General features: G+C 44.0%; 3 protein-coding genes across 3 annotated transcripts; 2 read left to right on the top strand and 1 right to left on the bottom strand.

Annotated features, from left to right (window-relative positions):
• Positions 1–933: 933 nt before the first annotated feature.
• PGRI_036080 (ATP-grasp fold, subdomain 2) lies at positions 934–2,691 on the bottom strand (the record flags this gene model as incomplete). Its single annotated transcript, XM_040791321.1, has 1 exon — positions 934–2,691. One exon carries the CDS (start codon positions 2,689–2,691, stop codon positions 934–936), a length of 1,758 nt encoding a protein of 585 aa, XP_040645398.1.
• A 3,361-nt stretch (positions 2,692–6,052) lies between these two features.
• On the top strand, positions 6,053–7,609 carry PGRI_036090 (ATP-grasp fold, subdomain 2; the record flags this gene model as incomplete). Its single annotated transcript, XM_040791322.1, has 1 exon — positions 6,053–7,609. The coding sequence occupies one exon, from the start codon at positions 6,053–6,055 to the stop codon at positions 7,607–7,609; it is 1,557 nt and encodes a 518-aa protein (XP_040645399.1).
• A 2,715-nt stretch (positions 7,610–10,324) lies between these two features.
• Positions 10,325–11,300, top strand: PGRI_036100 (phosphotransferase family protein; the record flags this gene model as incomplete). The annotated part of the gene is made up of 2 exons (XM_040791323.1): positions 10,325–10,537; positions 10,605–11,300. 2 exons carry the CDS (start codon positions 10,325–10,327, stop codon positions 11,298–11,300), a joined length of 909 nt encoding a protein of 302 aa, XP_040645400.1.
• Positions 11,301–13,961: the final 2,661 nt, after the last annotated feature.

Here is a 13,961-nt window from a genome sequence, read left to right on the forward strand (position 1 = left end):
ATGATCAACCGGCCCCCATTTAGTCTGTCCACAACCCAGTCTATGATCTTAAGCAGGAGACTACGCGATCTGAGACAGACGACGAGATGGATGTCGACTTCACGAAGGAAGAAGATAAACGCAGAAGGGGAAAATGATAATAACGATGACTAAAATTGAGCGTTTATCTATTCTTTTACGTCCCTTTCTTGCCAGTCACTGACCGCTATCTTTGTACGGCGACTCGGACGAATATGCTTCATACCCTTTCTATGATGGTTCTATCTTGCGGTGCTTATTTCTTATGTATTTAGCAACCTCCTTGTACCCCTTCAGCTGAAATCGGCCGACTCCTTAGGAAACGGCAGATGTCAGACTCAGGTGACTCGTCACTTCATCTGACGGCTCTTGCCTAGGGTCTACAGTAGGTGGACAATATAGCATCCTTATCTTCCAAAGAGCTTTTAGCGTAATAATTGGTAGCATGTCTTTTGACACGACGTGTGTTGCTATGGCATCCTGGCCTTCCAATGTTGCCAGTGAGTGTTACCGGTGACTACCTACGGTCAACCTACAGTCGATCTACAGTTAACCTACGGTCGACTGCAGGTCGACCTTGGGTACTCTGGAGGTACACTGCGGGTACACTGCGGGTACACTGACTATGTAGCTATGAGGATTGTCACCAAACAGAAAGCTTTCTGGCTGCTTATTAGCTAGCATAGTAGCTTTCATTGCCAGAAGCTACCTAATATGAAATCGACCGTCGGAGTAAAATTGTGGTCAAAGAGAAGGTGACGAAGGAACCAGAGGAGAATTGCCTGCAGTAACATACAGACAAATTTGTTGAACTCCATAGCTAGGACCATCTAGCCTCGAGAAAGCGGCAACTATATCCTTCCAAATACAATCTCGATACATTTCCCTGGTGCGTGCCATTGATTTTTATCAGAGTCACATATCCCGCTCGAAGCAGTATGTTGTCATGTATACCTCGATACCAGTTGATGGGGAGTTCCACGCAGACTGCCGGAACTTCTCCGTCAGCTTCCACCCAGGGGGCGGTGGGTTGCAGAATGTTTTCTCCATATCTTCTAGGTGATTATACCCGATCATATGACAATGAGGAGGTCCCATCTCCGTGAGCTTTGCGGTGTAACTCTCAGGAACTTCATCGATACTCACCACCAGAGACTTTCGCGCCAGTTGGAACGACCGTACCATTGCGAGCGAGAAATCCACAGGCGACAGGAAGTACAGGACCGAGATAGTGACAATGTGATCAAACGGTCCGATTGTCGGGAGGATGGCTTGAATGGAGCCGTGATGAACTTTCTCGTAAACACCTGTTTTCCGGCATTTTTCAGCCATTCCTTTGGACAGCTCGATTCCAGTGAGCGAATAGGCTTCGCTTGATTTTGTGTCGAGCGATGAGGAAGCCGATTTTCCATCATTGGATGAGGAGTCCGAATTTGAGTCCGTGATCGGGCTGCGATGCATCGACTGCTCCAAAGCACGACCAAACAGACCAGTTCCCGCGCCCAGCTCGAGGATCGTTCCCTGAGAAAGATCGACACGGGCCAAGACCCTGTGGTATATGGTGTCCAGGTGTGTCATGGTGGCAATATTCTCGTCGTATTTAATGCTCACATTGTCGTACACATCTGCTACCGGGTTTGGAACCCGCTCACGCGCGCGACGTTGTACCAGGTGGCTGGCAATGAGCGTGTTTGTGAGGGCACGATGGCCACCCGGGAAGCTTTCCCTTATGACAATGTCTTCCCACTGGTGGTCTGGGGGCATGAAAACCGCGGGCATCGGGTTGACTTCCATGACGACGGGCTCTCCGTGTCCAGGCCGTGGAACACGAATGTCGACGTTGCACCAGCTCTGGCCTGCCATATTATTGGCGTGGAATGCCTGCACTGCAATCTCCTGCAATTTGGTATAGAACGCGGGGTCATCCTTATATCGTAGTGGCTCGATGTGTGTCTCCGGATGAAACTTGGTGTCGAAGGTTAAAAAGTCGACGTAGGGGGTGAAGCCGGTTGGGTACATGTATCGCGCGGGTGCCAGGGGCACTGGACAGTCACCCACCTCGATGATAACCACCGAGTGGTCCCAGCCGGAAATGTATTCCTGGACCACCACATCTGCGGGGATCGTGATGCCATCGATTATAGCAGGAGGACGGACTACTGATTCGCTGTTTTGACCGGCCAGGGCTCGACCGGGAGCCAAAGCTTCTTCAATGCTGGCAAGGCTCTGAACAAGCTCATCGCGGTTGCGACACAAAGACTTGTTCGAAATGAACTGACTGGCGCAGCTGGACGCTGCCTTGACAAAGAGTGGATAATTGGAGGTACCAGGCACGCGAGGATAGCCCAGAGTACGTGCCTCCTTGTAGAATTCATTCTTTGATCTTTCAAGAACCTCACTGCGCTGGCCAATGGCGGGGAGGTTCAGACTCTCAAAGTACTTGCATGCTGCAATGCCCGCCACATCGTCTTCATGTTGACCCCACATAAAGTTGAAGTAAAAATCATACCCCTTCGAGACTGCATTGTCTATCTGCTCATTTGCGATGTCCTTTCGAATCCATACAAGGTCGAATGTATGTTGATCTGTGAAATTGCCTGGGTCATGGGCAGGACTATACTCCTCGGTTGGATGAGGGCTAGTGAAGGCGCTTAGCAGGATACAGATCCTCATAATGTGTAATCCTCAACTCAGTTGGATGTACAAACTTGAATGAATATAGGGTGGAATTGCAGTTGACACTTAGGCCTATTTATAATAACTGGCTGTACATTGTATGAAAAGCTGTGTGGAGTGTATCATACACCCGCTCCCGCTGAAACTAAAATCGTTAGCCGTAAAGTCAATGCACCTAAAATTATCTACTGCATGCAATTCAACGCGTTTTCCAGGCCGATTGCAAATTCGCCCATCTGATTATCGCGTTCAAAGGTCGCAGCAGCTTTGGGAAAATTAGATTTCTGATCCCTTGCAGTGATAGTACCAAAAATATACTTGAATACTATAATAAAGCAAGAAACTCCCTCTCACGTCTTGGGATTTATATCATAATGGAGATCCAAAATTTATAATTTTTCCTCTCATTTATCCCCCCCCCCCCACTGGACCAACCAATCAACATTAGATCTTAGTGTGATGTTAATACTAGTATGTGCAGCATTATCGTCTACGTGGATCGAATCGACAATGTGTCCCTGAGGATCTGGTAAATTACCACTAGTAGGCTCTACCGTCAGGGCCATATTGTATACAGTTTCACCCATGTCCACCGGTCTATATGCAATTTTTTTATGGCAATCCCGGAAATCTCGGAAGTGCACTTTCGTTGATGTAGATTCGTCTGACAAAACGCTCTTACCAGATCTCAAAATCAAAATTGCTATCATAAAACCCTGCGAGTAATATCGCTGTATTATGCACCATAGTGATACACATCAACAGTAATCTTGTCCTCGAAAACATTGCAGCTATTGCGGGTGGACCTTAAGAGACTAGAAATTTCAGGCAACTTGCACCTGCATATAGTGAGTAAACATATCCATAGCTCGAGCTCTATATATCGACAGTTACATTCCCGTTTACTTATGCGGGATATTGGTCTGATTGCGTAAATTACTATAAAATAAACTAGTCACGTTCGATCTCACGATCAGTATGGTCGGCCGGACCGTAATGCTCACGATATCTTATAATCCAAATAATAGCAGTTGCCGTCAAGTAAAATAATGCCATGGCCATGAAAAACAATCCCCGCCAATTCTCCCCAAGTCTTTGTCCAAGAGTGAAACTACCCGCCATCAGTGGTCCGGAAATTAGATCACCAGTTGTTTCAGCCACCGCCATTGCGTTGTAGATCATCACAAGGTGACGCCGGTCTACCGCGAATCCTGCGAGACTATGTACTAAAGCAGACAGACCATAGCCGTGAGCAAATATAGTAAGACCTAATATGATATCAGCGGGGTAAGCTATGCGGAATAAGCGAAGGGCAAGCCATTACCAATTAAAAAGAATATGATGTTAGGGGCCACTGCCATTAAAAGACTCCCAATGAACAGTACACTAGCGCTAAAGCGAGTGAGATAAATGTCTTTTTTTCCCGCAACCATGTTGAACTTGGTCAATGATACGTGGCTGGCAATTGGAAACAGCACAGTGAGTAATACAAGGTTTAGCACCGCTCGATAAGACATCAGCAAACTAGCCTGGTGGATAATTTGAATGAGTGAACCTTTTCTTTAATATATTCTGCTTGCCATAGTGAAAACTCACATGTGATATATCCCAGCGAAACTGCTTAGATACATACTGCAGGAAAAAGGGCTGCGATATTCGGTCCATATTTGTGATGGTAGATAACATAATCAAAGCGACTGCTTCCCTCGATATCCATGTCAGGTCAAGGGAATTTCCTAGGGAAAGGAGGATTGTTTTTACTCGGAAGTAAATGCTGGTTTCAGGATTGGTTGTCACGGCCTCTGGAGAATTATTGTTGCAGGTTTGTAACCCGCTTTCTTCTTGCAATTCGGACGTTTCCGGAAGCATGGTAAGTGTCACTAAGCTCCCTACCGCAAGGGTGATGATGCCGATATTCACAGGCAGCCAAGGATTCTTTTGCATAGCTGCAGATGCAAGTGGCATCATCAATACTTCAGATAGTAGCACTGCAGCATTCATAAACAGAAACACGGATGCCCTAGCACAGTTAGTATCAATTGAAGGAATTTAATAATATACAATACTCAGCCTGTAATCCAAACGCACCTTTGCTCTTGGGTGGTTAAATCGGTCATAATAGAATATATCAAAGAACCGGCCACTAGATTGCCGCCACCGATCAAAATGAAAAGAGAAGATAGCCAGGTCAGGCGAAGTGGAAAGGCATGTGTCCAGCCTATCAAATATTAGAGGGGCATTTGTCAGAGTTGGTTAACCTACAGACAGCTTGGATCCAAACTCGTGCGATAGTAAGGCCAAACATGGCCAATGAAAGTGCCAATTTTCTCCCGTACCTGGTTGCCAGGTAGCCAAAAGGAAGGGAAACAATGATACCTTTCATCTTCAGTTAGTTGACATGATCAGTAATGATCTGCAATGATACGTACTTGCTAGGCAGTCAAAGAGCTGTTGCCAACCCCTTATTTTGGCAAGCTCGCTTTGGATTGGCTCGATTTTGCAACGCGCATCAGATCCCTGCTGATAACTTCCGGACGTTGAATTTGCCTGCCGATGATAATTTTTGCAAATGATCGACTCCATAATGACTGTCATCGGTGCCAGTTGTAAAAAATTGCTACCCTCCGTTATAAGTACAAAGACGAAGAGAGTAAAAATATGCTTTTGATAGCGTTTGTTTCTGGGGTCGGCAAGTTCAGGATTCAGCAGAGCCGAATGCTCTGATGTAGGATTTTGCATTAAGGCAGCTACAATTAGGAAATTGCTTTTGTCATGAGAATGGGGTGTATCTAGGCATTTAAACATACGATATCGATATGTACTGACGGATGCGTCAGATAAATTACATCCAGGGCACATGTCACCTTGGAAGCATCGGGCTCCGTGCTCTTCCCGAGAATAGCGCGAGTACGTGTAGATCCCAATGTCACATATGTCTCTCTGAATATAATATGCAATTCAAAAACATACCCCACATACTAATAAAGTTACCGTCAAACATATACTTGAACCTCTTGTACAACGTTGTAAATTGAAAAAAGTGGAACATTAGTACCTGCATTGTAGGTATACGATGTAGACTTATGAATAAGGCCAGTCAATCTACATATGACCCCGTAGTCACTCAATTTGAATGATTAATATGATAGCGGGGGAATACGATGTACTATAGAGGGGGTTGCAGACAAATCCCTGCAATAACGCTAGGACCTTATTTCCAGCCAGCCACCATCAAACTTACGGTTTGTTTGCTGTCTCAGATACTTACGTAGTTTCACTAGGCACTTGTCAACTCAACTACATTAGATCAAAAACTCCGGGCTAAGCATTTTCGTTATCACGGTCCAACTTGAACATTATGAGGATCTGTTGTCTCCATTCTTCTGACGAGGGCATCGAGGCTGGCACCGAGGATCCTGAAGATGTCTGGCCCGATCCCGGTCTGTTTACCGACCAACACTCGTTTGAAAACAAATATCTCGTCAAGGCCACGGCAAAGACCCAGATTGACGAGCTGATTGCAGAAGGATACGACTTTTATCTAAATTTCCTCTGGGGTACCAATGATGATGCTATCGCCGGAGTTGAAGCGGTCAAATACTTTGAATCTTTTGGCCTTCCGTCGGCTGGTGTGCGGAGCGAGGAGCGACAACGCTCCAAGTTTGACTTCTTCGCTCAAGCTAAACGACTGGGCTCACTGCCTATTCCAGGGACTACCAAGTTCCCGTTATTTGTAAAACCGGCATTTGACTATGCGAGCAAGCTCATTGATGAGCATTCTCTTTGCCATAATGAAGCAGAACTAGACGCTACTCTCAACCGCTTGAATGAGAAGATGCGTGGTGTACGGCTTCATCGGGCACATGCTCTAAAAGAAGATCCGGAGCAATATGTCAATGCCTGCGAAGTGGCGGGGCGACATAGCACCGATCTTGTCATCCAGGAATTCATTGATGGGGAGGACTATTCGGTCGTTGTACTTGCTATGGGTCATGTCCCTGTTCCCCTCACTCCCTTGGTTGCCCAACACACGAAACAGCTTCCGGGAAAAGAACAGTATTTGACATACGATATCAAATACGACACAGGGTCGGGGTATGAACTGCTATTGGAAGAGCAAAATCCTGGATTATATCGCGAGCTTCAAAGAGTCGCCGTCGAAGCCTTCAAAGAGACCCAATCACATACAAGCAACATGGGGTGTGAGGTCGATTTTCGCGTAAGAGGTGACGACCAAAAACCATTCATCATCGAGGTGGATCCATTACCTATTTGGTCTTTCCCACCAGGGTCGAGATATGAGGATCTAGATGTTCAGTATGATTTTCCTGGTGGCCACAGGGCCGCGCTCAACATCTTCATCACTAACTACTTCCTGAAACATACCGGCAACCGTCTGAGTAGTTCGAGTCAATCGTTTGAGGATGATGATATCTCAAAATTGGAGAACTTTGATCATATTTTTCCACAAGTCTCCCATGGTGGCACGGTGCTAGATCTCGCATGTGGGAACGGTTCAATTGGCCGTGCCCTCGTATCCGCAGCGTCACGAGCATCATGGATTACGGGTGTGGGCAGCTCGGAGAAGGGATTGCAACTGTGCCGACAAGGTGGATGGTACAACGAACTTATTCTTGAAGGAATAGTGCAACTTCTCGCTCGCTACCATCAAAAAGTGGATCACATATTCTGCCTCTCTAGTATCGATATATTGTCTGTGGAAGAACTGGACTTTGTCCTCGCAAGATGTTTCCAGCTCGCGAATTGCTCGATCACGTTGAGAACTCGCCAGGTAGACAAGGCGGCCGGTATCAAGTCATTTAGGGAGCCACGCGGTTGGCATCTAACCTATAACCAGTCAACTACCACTGGGACCGAGATGGACTTGACGGCCTTCCGATTCGAACGACCATAGGTTGATAAAGTCTAGCGAATGTGAAGTGTCAATACATAGGCTTATGTGGCCGGCTATTCTTGTATGCTGTAGGTCACCGTTTTGAAAACATAACCCCGACCTAAAAAACCTAAAACTTGATATATATCAAACTAGGATGATCTAGGAAATAAATCTGGTGATCTAATCCTTAAAAGATGGGTGTGAAAGGGGCTCACTCTCTCTCCTTTCCCCAAGAATTCATCAATATTAGCTTTTTTTTATATCTCATCTCTTCTCTGAGCAAGCCCGCACTGACAATTTATGGTACCATTACCTTTTAATACCAATCACATTTACTTCTCATTGTTAGCTTTGTTGCTGTAGCAATTGTTTTATTCCCGAGAATGCAAATTTGTCTCTCATTCACTTATCCCGCTCGGCCTCTTGATCGGCCCTGGTCTCTGGTCCTCCCCGTCTCGGGTGATGCGCATTCATATCTTCGAGGATGATGTGTTCGCCATGAGGGCGATTGACGGCTAATTTCTCAGATGTTGCCGGAAGGCCTGCTTATGATCCGTCTGTTGTGACTTTAGCTGGCTACAACTATGGGACCGCGCATGATGACAAGAAACCAGTTTCTTTGTCCTGCGCCCATTGAAGCTTCCCCACCCCGACATAATGCTTGAAACCCGTGAGCGGTTTGCAAACCCTGCGAACTGCTCGGGACAACAATCTTTAGAAAAGAAGGTCAGGTGACAATCAACCCCGCGCAAGTAAACAACTCTGCATCCCACAGACATTATCAAGACACCTATGTGCTCAAATGATTATTGCCATGACGACGAAGAAATACACAGTAAGTCTCTTTTTTGATAACTGATGTGACACCTGTTAATCTTTACAGGACGCTATTGAGCTTCTCAATTCCAGACGTAGCAGTGCGCAGTCGAGTCTGAAGCAGATGAGGGGCTTAGATGATATGACAAAATGGTTAGAATTACTCGGTTATTCTGTATGCCAAGGCCAAATATATCAAGCAGTGCAGCTGCTAATATTACAGTAGCAAACCCAGCTGTGAACGTTAAACATCATACATATAGCCGGCACCGATGGGAAAGGAAGCACCTGCGCATATATCTCGTCCATACTCCAGAGCTCCGGGTCTAAGGTTGGACTCTACACTTCAACACATCTTCTAAGTATCCGTGAGAGGATTCGTATAAATGGCAAGCCGATAGAGGAAGACGCCTTTGCCAGTGCCTTTTTCGAAGTATGGGATAAACTGCCACGTGAAGCTAGTACCGACATGGACATCCCCCGATACCTCCAGCTCCTGACTTCTCTCTTTTCGTGTCTTTCTCAAGGAAAAGGTGGACGTTGCAGTATACGAGCCACACATGGGTGGCGAGTACGATGCGACGAACGTCATATCATCGCCTGTTGTGACAGCGATAACCCGAATATCAGAAGATCATGTCAAATACCTCGGACCTACTATCAGAGACATCGCTTGGCACAAGGCGGGGATTTTTAAGCCTCATTGTCCGGCCATCTCATCACCCCAAAATGAAGACGTTGCTACGGTGCTTAAGCAACGTGCAAAGGAGAAAGATTTGACGCTTTTTTTGTTGAGCCTGATGTATCACTACAGGTCACAGGATTTCAGAAGGAAAATTGCTCACTCGCACAAGCAGTGGCCCGAACATGATTATCACTCAAGAACCCGATGAATTGACCGACATAAGTATGTTTATCAGCCGTGGCATTGAAAGGTTTGACTGGCCTGGTCGTTATCAGCAGATAGATCACGGGAATCACAGGTGGTTTCTTGACGCTGCTCATAATAAATCAGCGCTACCAACTGCGATATCATGGTTTGCCGAGATGAGCAAATCACGAAGGTAGGAGTAATCACCTCCGTATCATACGCAGTGGCATAGTGCTTATTTTCATAGCTACACACAGTCCTTGCTAAGTGCCCGTGTGGCGCACAACACAAGGTATAGTTTAATCGTCTCATATAACATATATAATTATATCTTGTCAAGATGCAGACAGTCTTATCATAGTAGGCGATTCATATATTCCGTACTTTGCCTCAAGCTTAGTATTGAATATCTGTTGGTGACCGTAATCTTACTGCAACGTAATAATTGATTTTATTGAGTACCAAGGCCTGCGATGGGAAAGTCGGAGAGCGACGTACTTAGTCACTTGCACTCAAACCGGCCCTCTCCCTATCCCTGTCGTGACTTTTTCATTTTATATTCCCGGCATGATACGGTATACGAATTTAGATTAGTATCTTGCTAATGAGTCACACCGCTAATTCTCCCTGACCCTTTCGTACTTCTTCTAATCCCACCTACAAAAGTCTATAAAGAAACAATTCCATGCTCTTATTACCCCTATATCCTAGCAGGATTATCAGTTCTACTAGGTCAATTGTTTTCTATCTAGACGACTATGTCTATCGACTCAACTTCTTGGGCTACGGTTCAAGATTTCCTGCAAAAGAGTGACAGTCAAACTACCGACTGTTTCAATCGATCTCAATGGGACGAGCTCTGTCAGATTGCTTCGGGTCTTAATGGTCATTCGGAATGTATCGCTTTGGACCAGGTTGCTAGCGGGCTTAATAATATTGTTTGTCTACTGGAATTCTCTGATGGGACTCGTTGGGCGGCCCGCGTTCATATTCGAAGGAATACCTCTATCCCCATCAGCACTAAACTCGAAAATGAAGTTGCAACAATGCAATTCATTAAAGAGCATTCCAGCTTACCAGTGCCCCGAGTTTTTGCGTATGAGTTTGACGAGAAGAATTCGGTGGGCGCCGCTTTTATACTGATGGAGGTTCTCCCTGGTAGCGTCGCTATGGACGCCCTAGGCGGCTACGAAGCCCATCGTGGTGTGATACCTAATCAACACCGACAAGACTTTTACCGCTCCGTCGCAAAATGTCATGTTCGTCCCTTAAGCCCACTTAATAGGCCTACTTCTTACTTAGTCGCTTACTATACTATAAGTCCAGTTAACTTCCTTGAGACTCCCAAAAATTGGGGCGATTATCCGTACCCACGAGGGAAAATATGAGCTAGGTCCTTTACCAGGACTCGGTGGTCCATTTGACACAGCAACTGCATTTCTCGAGGCGTGGGCCGACAGCGTTAAGTTTAAGTGGGATAAAGAGACAATCACACACATGATGCAGAGAGGTCCAATCACAGCGGAACAAATGCTAGCGATTATCGAGAACTTCCCATCACAGATCAAATCGATAGCCAGCCAGCTATCCTTATGTGACGAAGGGCCTTTTCCTCTCGCCCATGATGACTTTCTTCATAGTAACATCATGGTGGACGACAAAAACTTCGATGTGACGGGAATCATTGATTGGGGAGGAGCTTGTACGGCGCCTATCGAGCTTCTTGCATTCCCGGAATTCCTTACGGCTATGCCCATCTCCTTCGATCTACCTCAAAAGTACGACCAGGATGGGCAGCCCTTCGATGAGGAACTACGAGAATTATGGCGTGAGCGAGGAGAGTATATCGAAATGGTAAAATCAGCCGAGCTCAGCGATAGCCTGCTCTCAAAGTGCCTCGGCAGTAAGAGGGCTCAGGCCATAGCTTATTCGTATGGTGCGTATACGTGTGTTGGAAAGCTAGGTTTCTATGATCGAGTCATGAGGTTTTTGAAGAGGGAGGAAGAGAGCTTAGATAATTGAGTCAACGCTTTGAAGCTTGACTGGATAGTATCTTTTAGTTATATAAATCTACTAACTCCGATCAATCTATCTCGATTTTGGGTCAGAAAATGGGATAATAAAGAGGTAATTTATGTGTTATATAGTCTTGTGATATTTTCAGTGGTCTTACATATCTTGTCAGTTTTATAGTCGATAATAGAAGAAAAAGGCGGAAAAGGGCTTCGAAGTATACATAACCTTTAAAAAGATAAACTGGCTTAACACTATCAGATTACTTTAGAGTATATAATTGTAAAACATGTATTCTATATAGAGTATATAAATCAACTAAATTATAGAGAATACGGTTGTAAATTATTAATTAAATGGTAAGCAAGTTAATACAACTCTGACTAGAAAGGTGGATAATGTTACGTGCCAATTCTTCGATGAAAGAGTGCAATTTAACGGAAATACTAAGTACGGAGAATAAAACAAAAAAAGAAGAAAGAAACGAATCCCCCGACGTCTTTGTGCGCTCGTATAGGTAGTAGCACTAAATATTGTAAATATCGTCTATGATTGCTCCTAATCTAGAACTCTAACCGAAGTCGGGACCTAGTGGTAGAATCCTGCCTGTAGTACTTAGATCGTGATATAACCCCCGCCTAAAACTGTATTTAGTCCCTGAATGCTAGTTTATTATTGTTAATATGATCTTTGAGAACTCGATCTTCTTTATTAGTATCTAGCTATTCTTAGAGACGTAGAGGGGGCCTTAGCTTACCTAGGTATTGTGTATAGAATTCCTATATCTTTTTTAGTATATGTTTTATATTACTTGTAGGATACTATTGTAGATTAAGGTCGTATCTTAACTATTATATCCTATATTACAGCTTCTGATAATATGTCTTCGTATCTAGGATTTTCTCGACCTTCTATTTATCTGTCTCCCTAACCTATATTAGCGGAGGTAGGTCTATCTGTTAACCTTCTAAGAGTTCTGTTATCGCTACCTTCCGTAACTTACTTAGATAGAAAATGGGGTATACTCGAATTACCTTAAGTAGCTTTAATTTATAGGAATTACCTACTTTCTTACTAATCCTATAGGGTCTATTCTACCAGGTCATCGAAATCCGGGCTGAAGCTGCCGCGATGGTAGGAGAAGCAATTCCGACTGAGGGATAGATAAGTGGCCGCCACGGAAGCTGTGGGCATGAAAAATTATTGTTTGCCTAAGATTGATTGATTGACCTAGTTAACTACAACATCGAATCATCTCTCCCCTCTTTTTAGTAAATAAACATATTTAATTACCAGCCCCAGCATTTTTACCTACAAATCTTACTTTCCTGCTTTCCAGCCATAATAGGATATTACTCTTAACCAGGATAGTGAAGTAAACAGTTGTTTATAGTTACTCGTTTTACACACCATCACAATCCTCTAAGATCTCAAAATAAACAAATAAACCAAATTGTAAGGCCAGACCGGTTAAATAACTGTGAAAAATAACTGTAATAGACCCCTCGAGAGAGAAATCTCATCAGATCCGGCCAAGTCTCCGAGCCAAATTAGGATATTATACTCATTATACAGACCAGCCACCCGAATTTTCCATCGAGAAATAGCCCGTGGATTAACTACACCCTCTATCCTACTCAACAGGGGCTAAAGCTTCATTAGAGGTAAGTCTATTATTCGCTCTTCCCGTTATCCTTACCCACTACAACTGATCGATAAGTATACTAACGTTATACACAATCTAGGAAACCAGGGAGCTTTAGTAGATCACCTCTGATACCTAATCATTCTCAAACCATATGATTAAAGCTATACAGCTTTTAATATATAGTACTAGGTAGGTCTTTAGGATACCCTTAAATCATACTATATAGTCGCCCAAAAGCGATTTATCGACAATATAAATATATAAGTAGCTAGTCGTTATCTAATCTACAGACCATATAGCCCAAGGGACTACTCTCACCGTTTTAGAACAGCAGCCTAAATAGGGAACAGCTTAATAAAATTATAAGCGAAGAAAAGACACTAAAAAGTAAATTAAAATAGTTTATTAAAGAAAGAGCTGATATCTCTATAGTAAGAAGGATTTTCCTATAAGCGTTAGTTTATCATATGTATCGATCTTCAGCTATATCTATATTTTCACTAGATATAACTATTATAGAAACTTTATACGTCTCTTCAATATTCCGTAGGACGCTTAAAGGGGGACTCGATAGGAGGTTGAATTTTAGGGGCAACCTTCCCTTTCTTCTTCTTCTTACCGCTCGTGGATAAAATAGTTTTAGCCAACTGCTCTAGCTCTGTAGTATACTACTTAATAGAGTTTTCGGGTTTAGCAATCTATTCTGGTAACGTAGGGCTATATAATCTAGGGTATTTGTTTTCCGATTTAGTATTACTAGCAACAACTTCCTTAGACAGTTCGATTAAGCTATAAGAGTTCTCGGATAATACTTCCTAACTTTATTATACCTTAGCTCCAACTATATCATTCGAATCTAATAGCCTAGTTAGTATATGTAACAGTCTAGTATAAGCTCTTTCCCCTTACCGAGCCCTCTGATCCTAACGAAGCGCTAACAAGTATTAGAACCCTTCGTAAGAATCCACAATTTTCTATTCAGTTATTCCCTAAGACTTTAGCTTTCCTCCGATTTACTAGTA

Source organism: Penicillium griseofulvum, assembly GCF_001561935.1.
Source record: "Penicillium griseofulvum strain PG3 chromosome Unknown contig_86, whole genome shotgun sequence".
NCBI lineage: Eukaryota > Fungi > Ascomycota > Eurotiomycetes > Eurotiales > Aspergillaceae > Penicillium > Penicillium griseofulvum.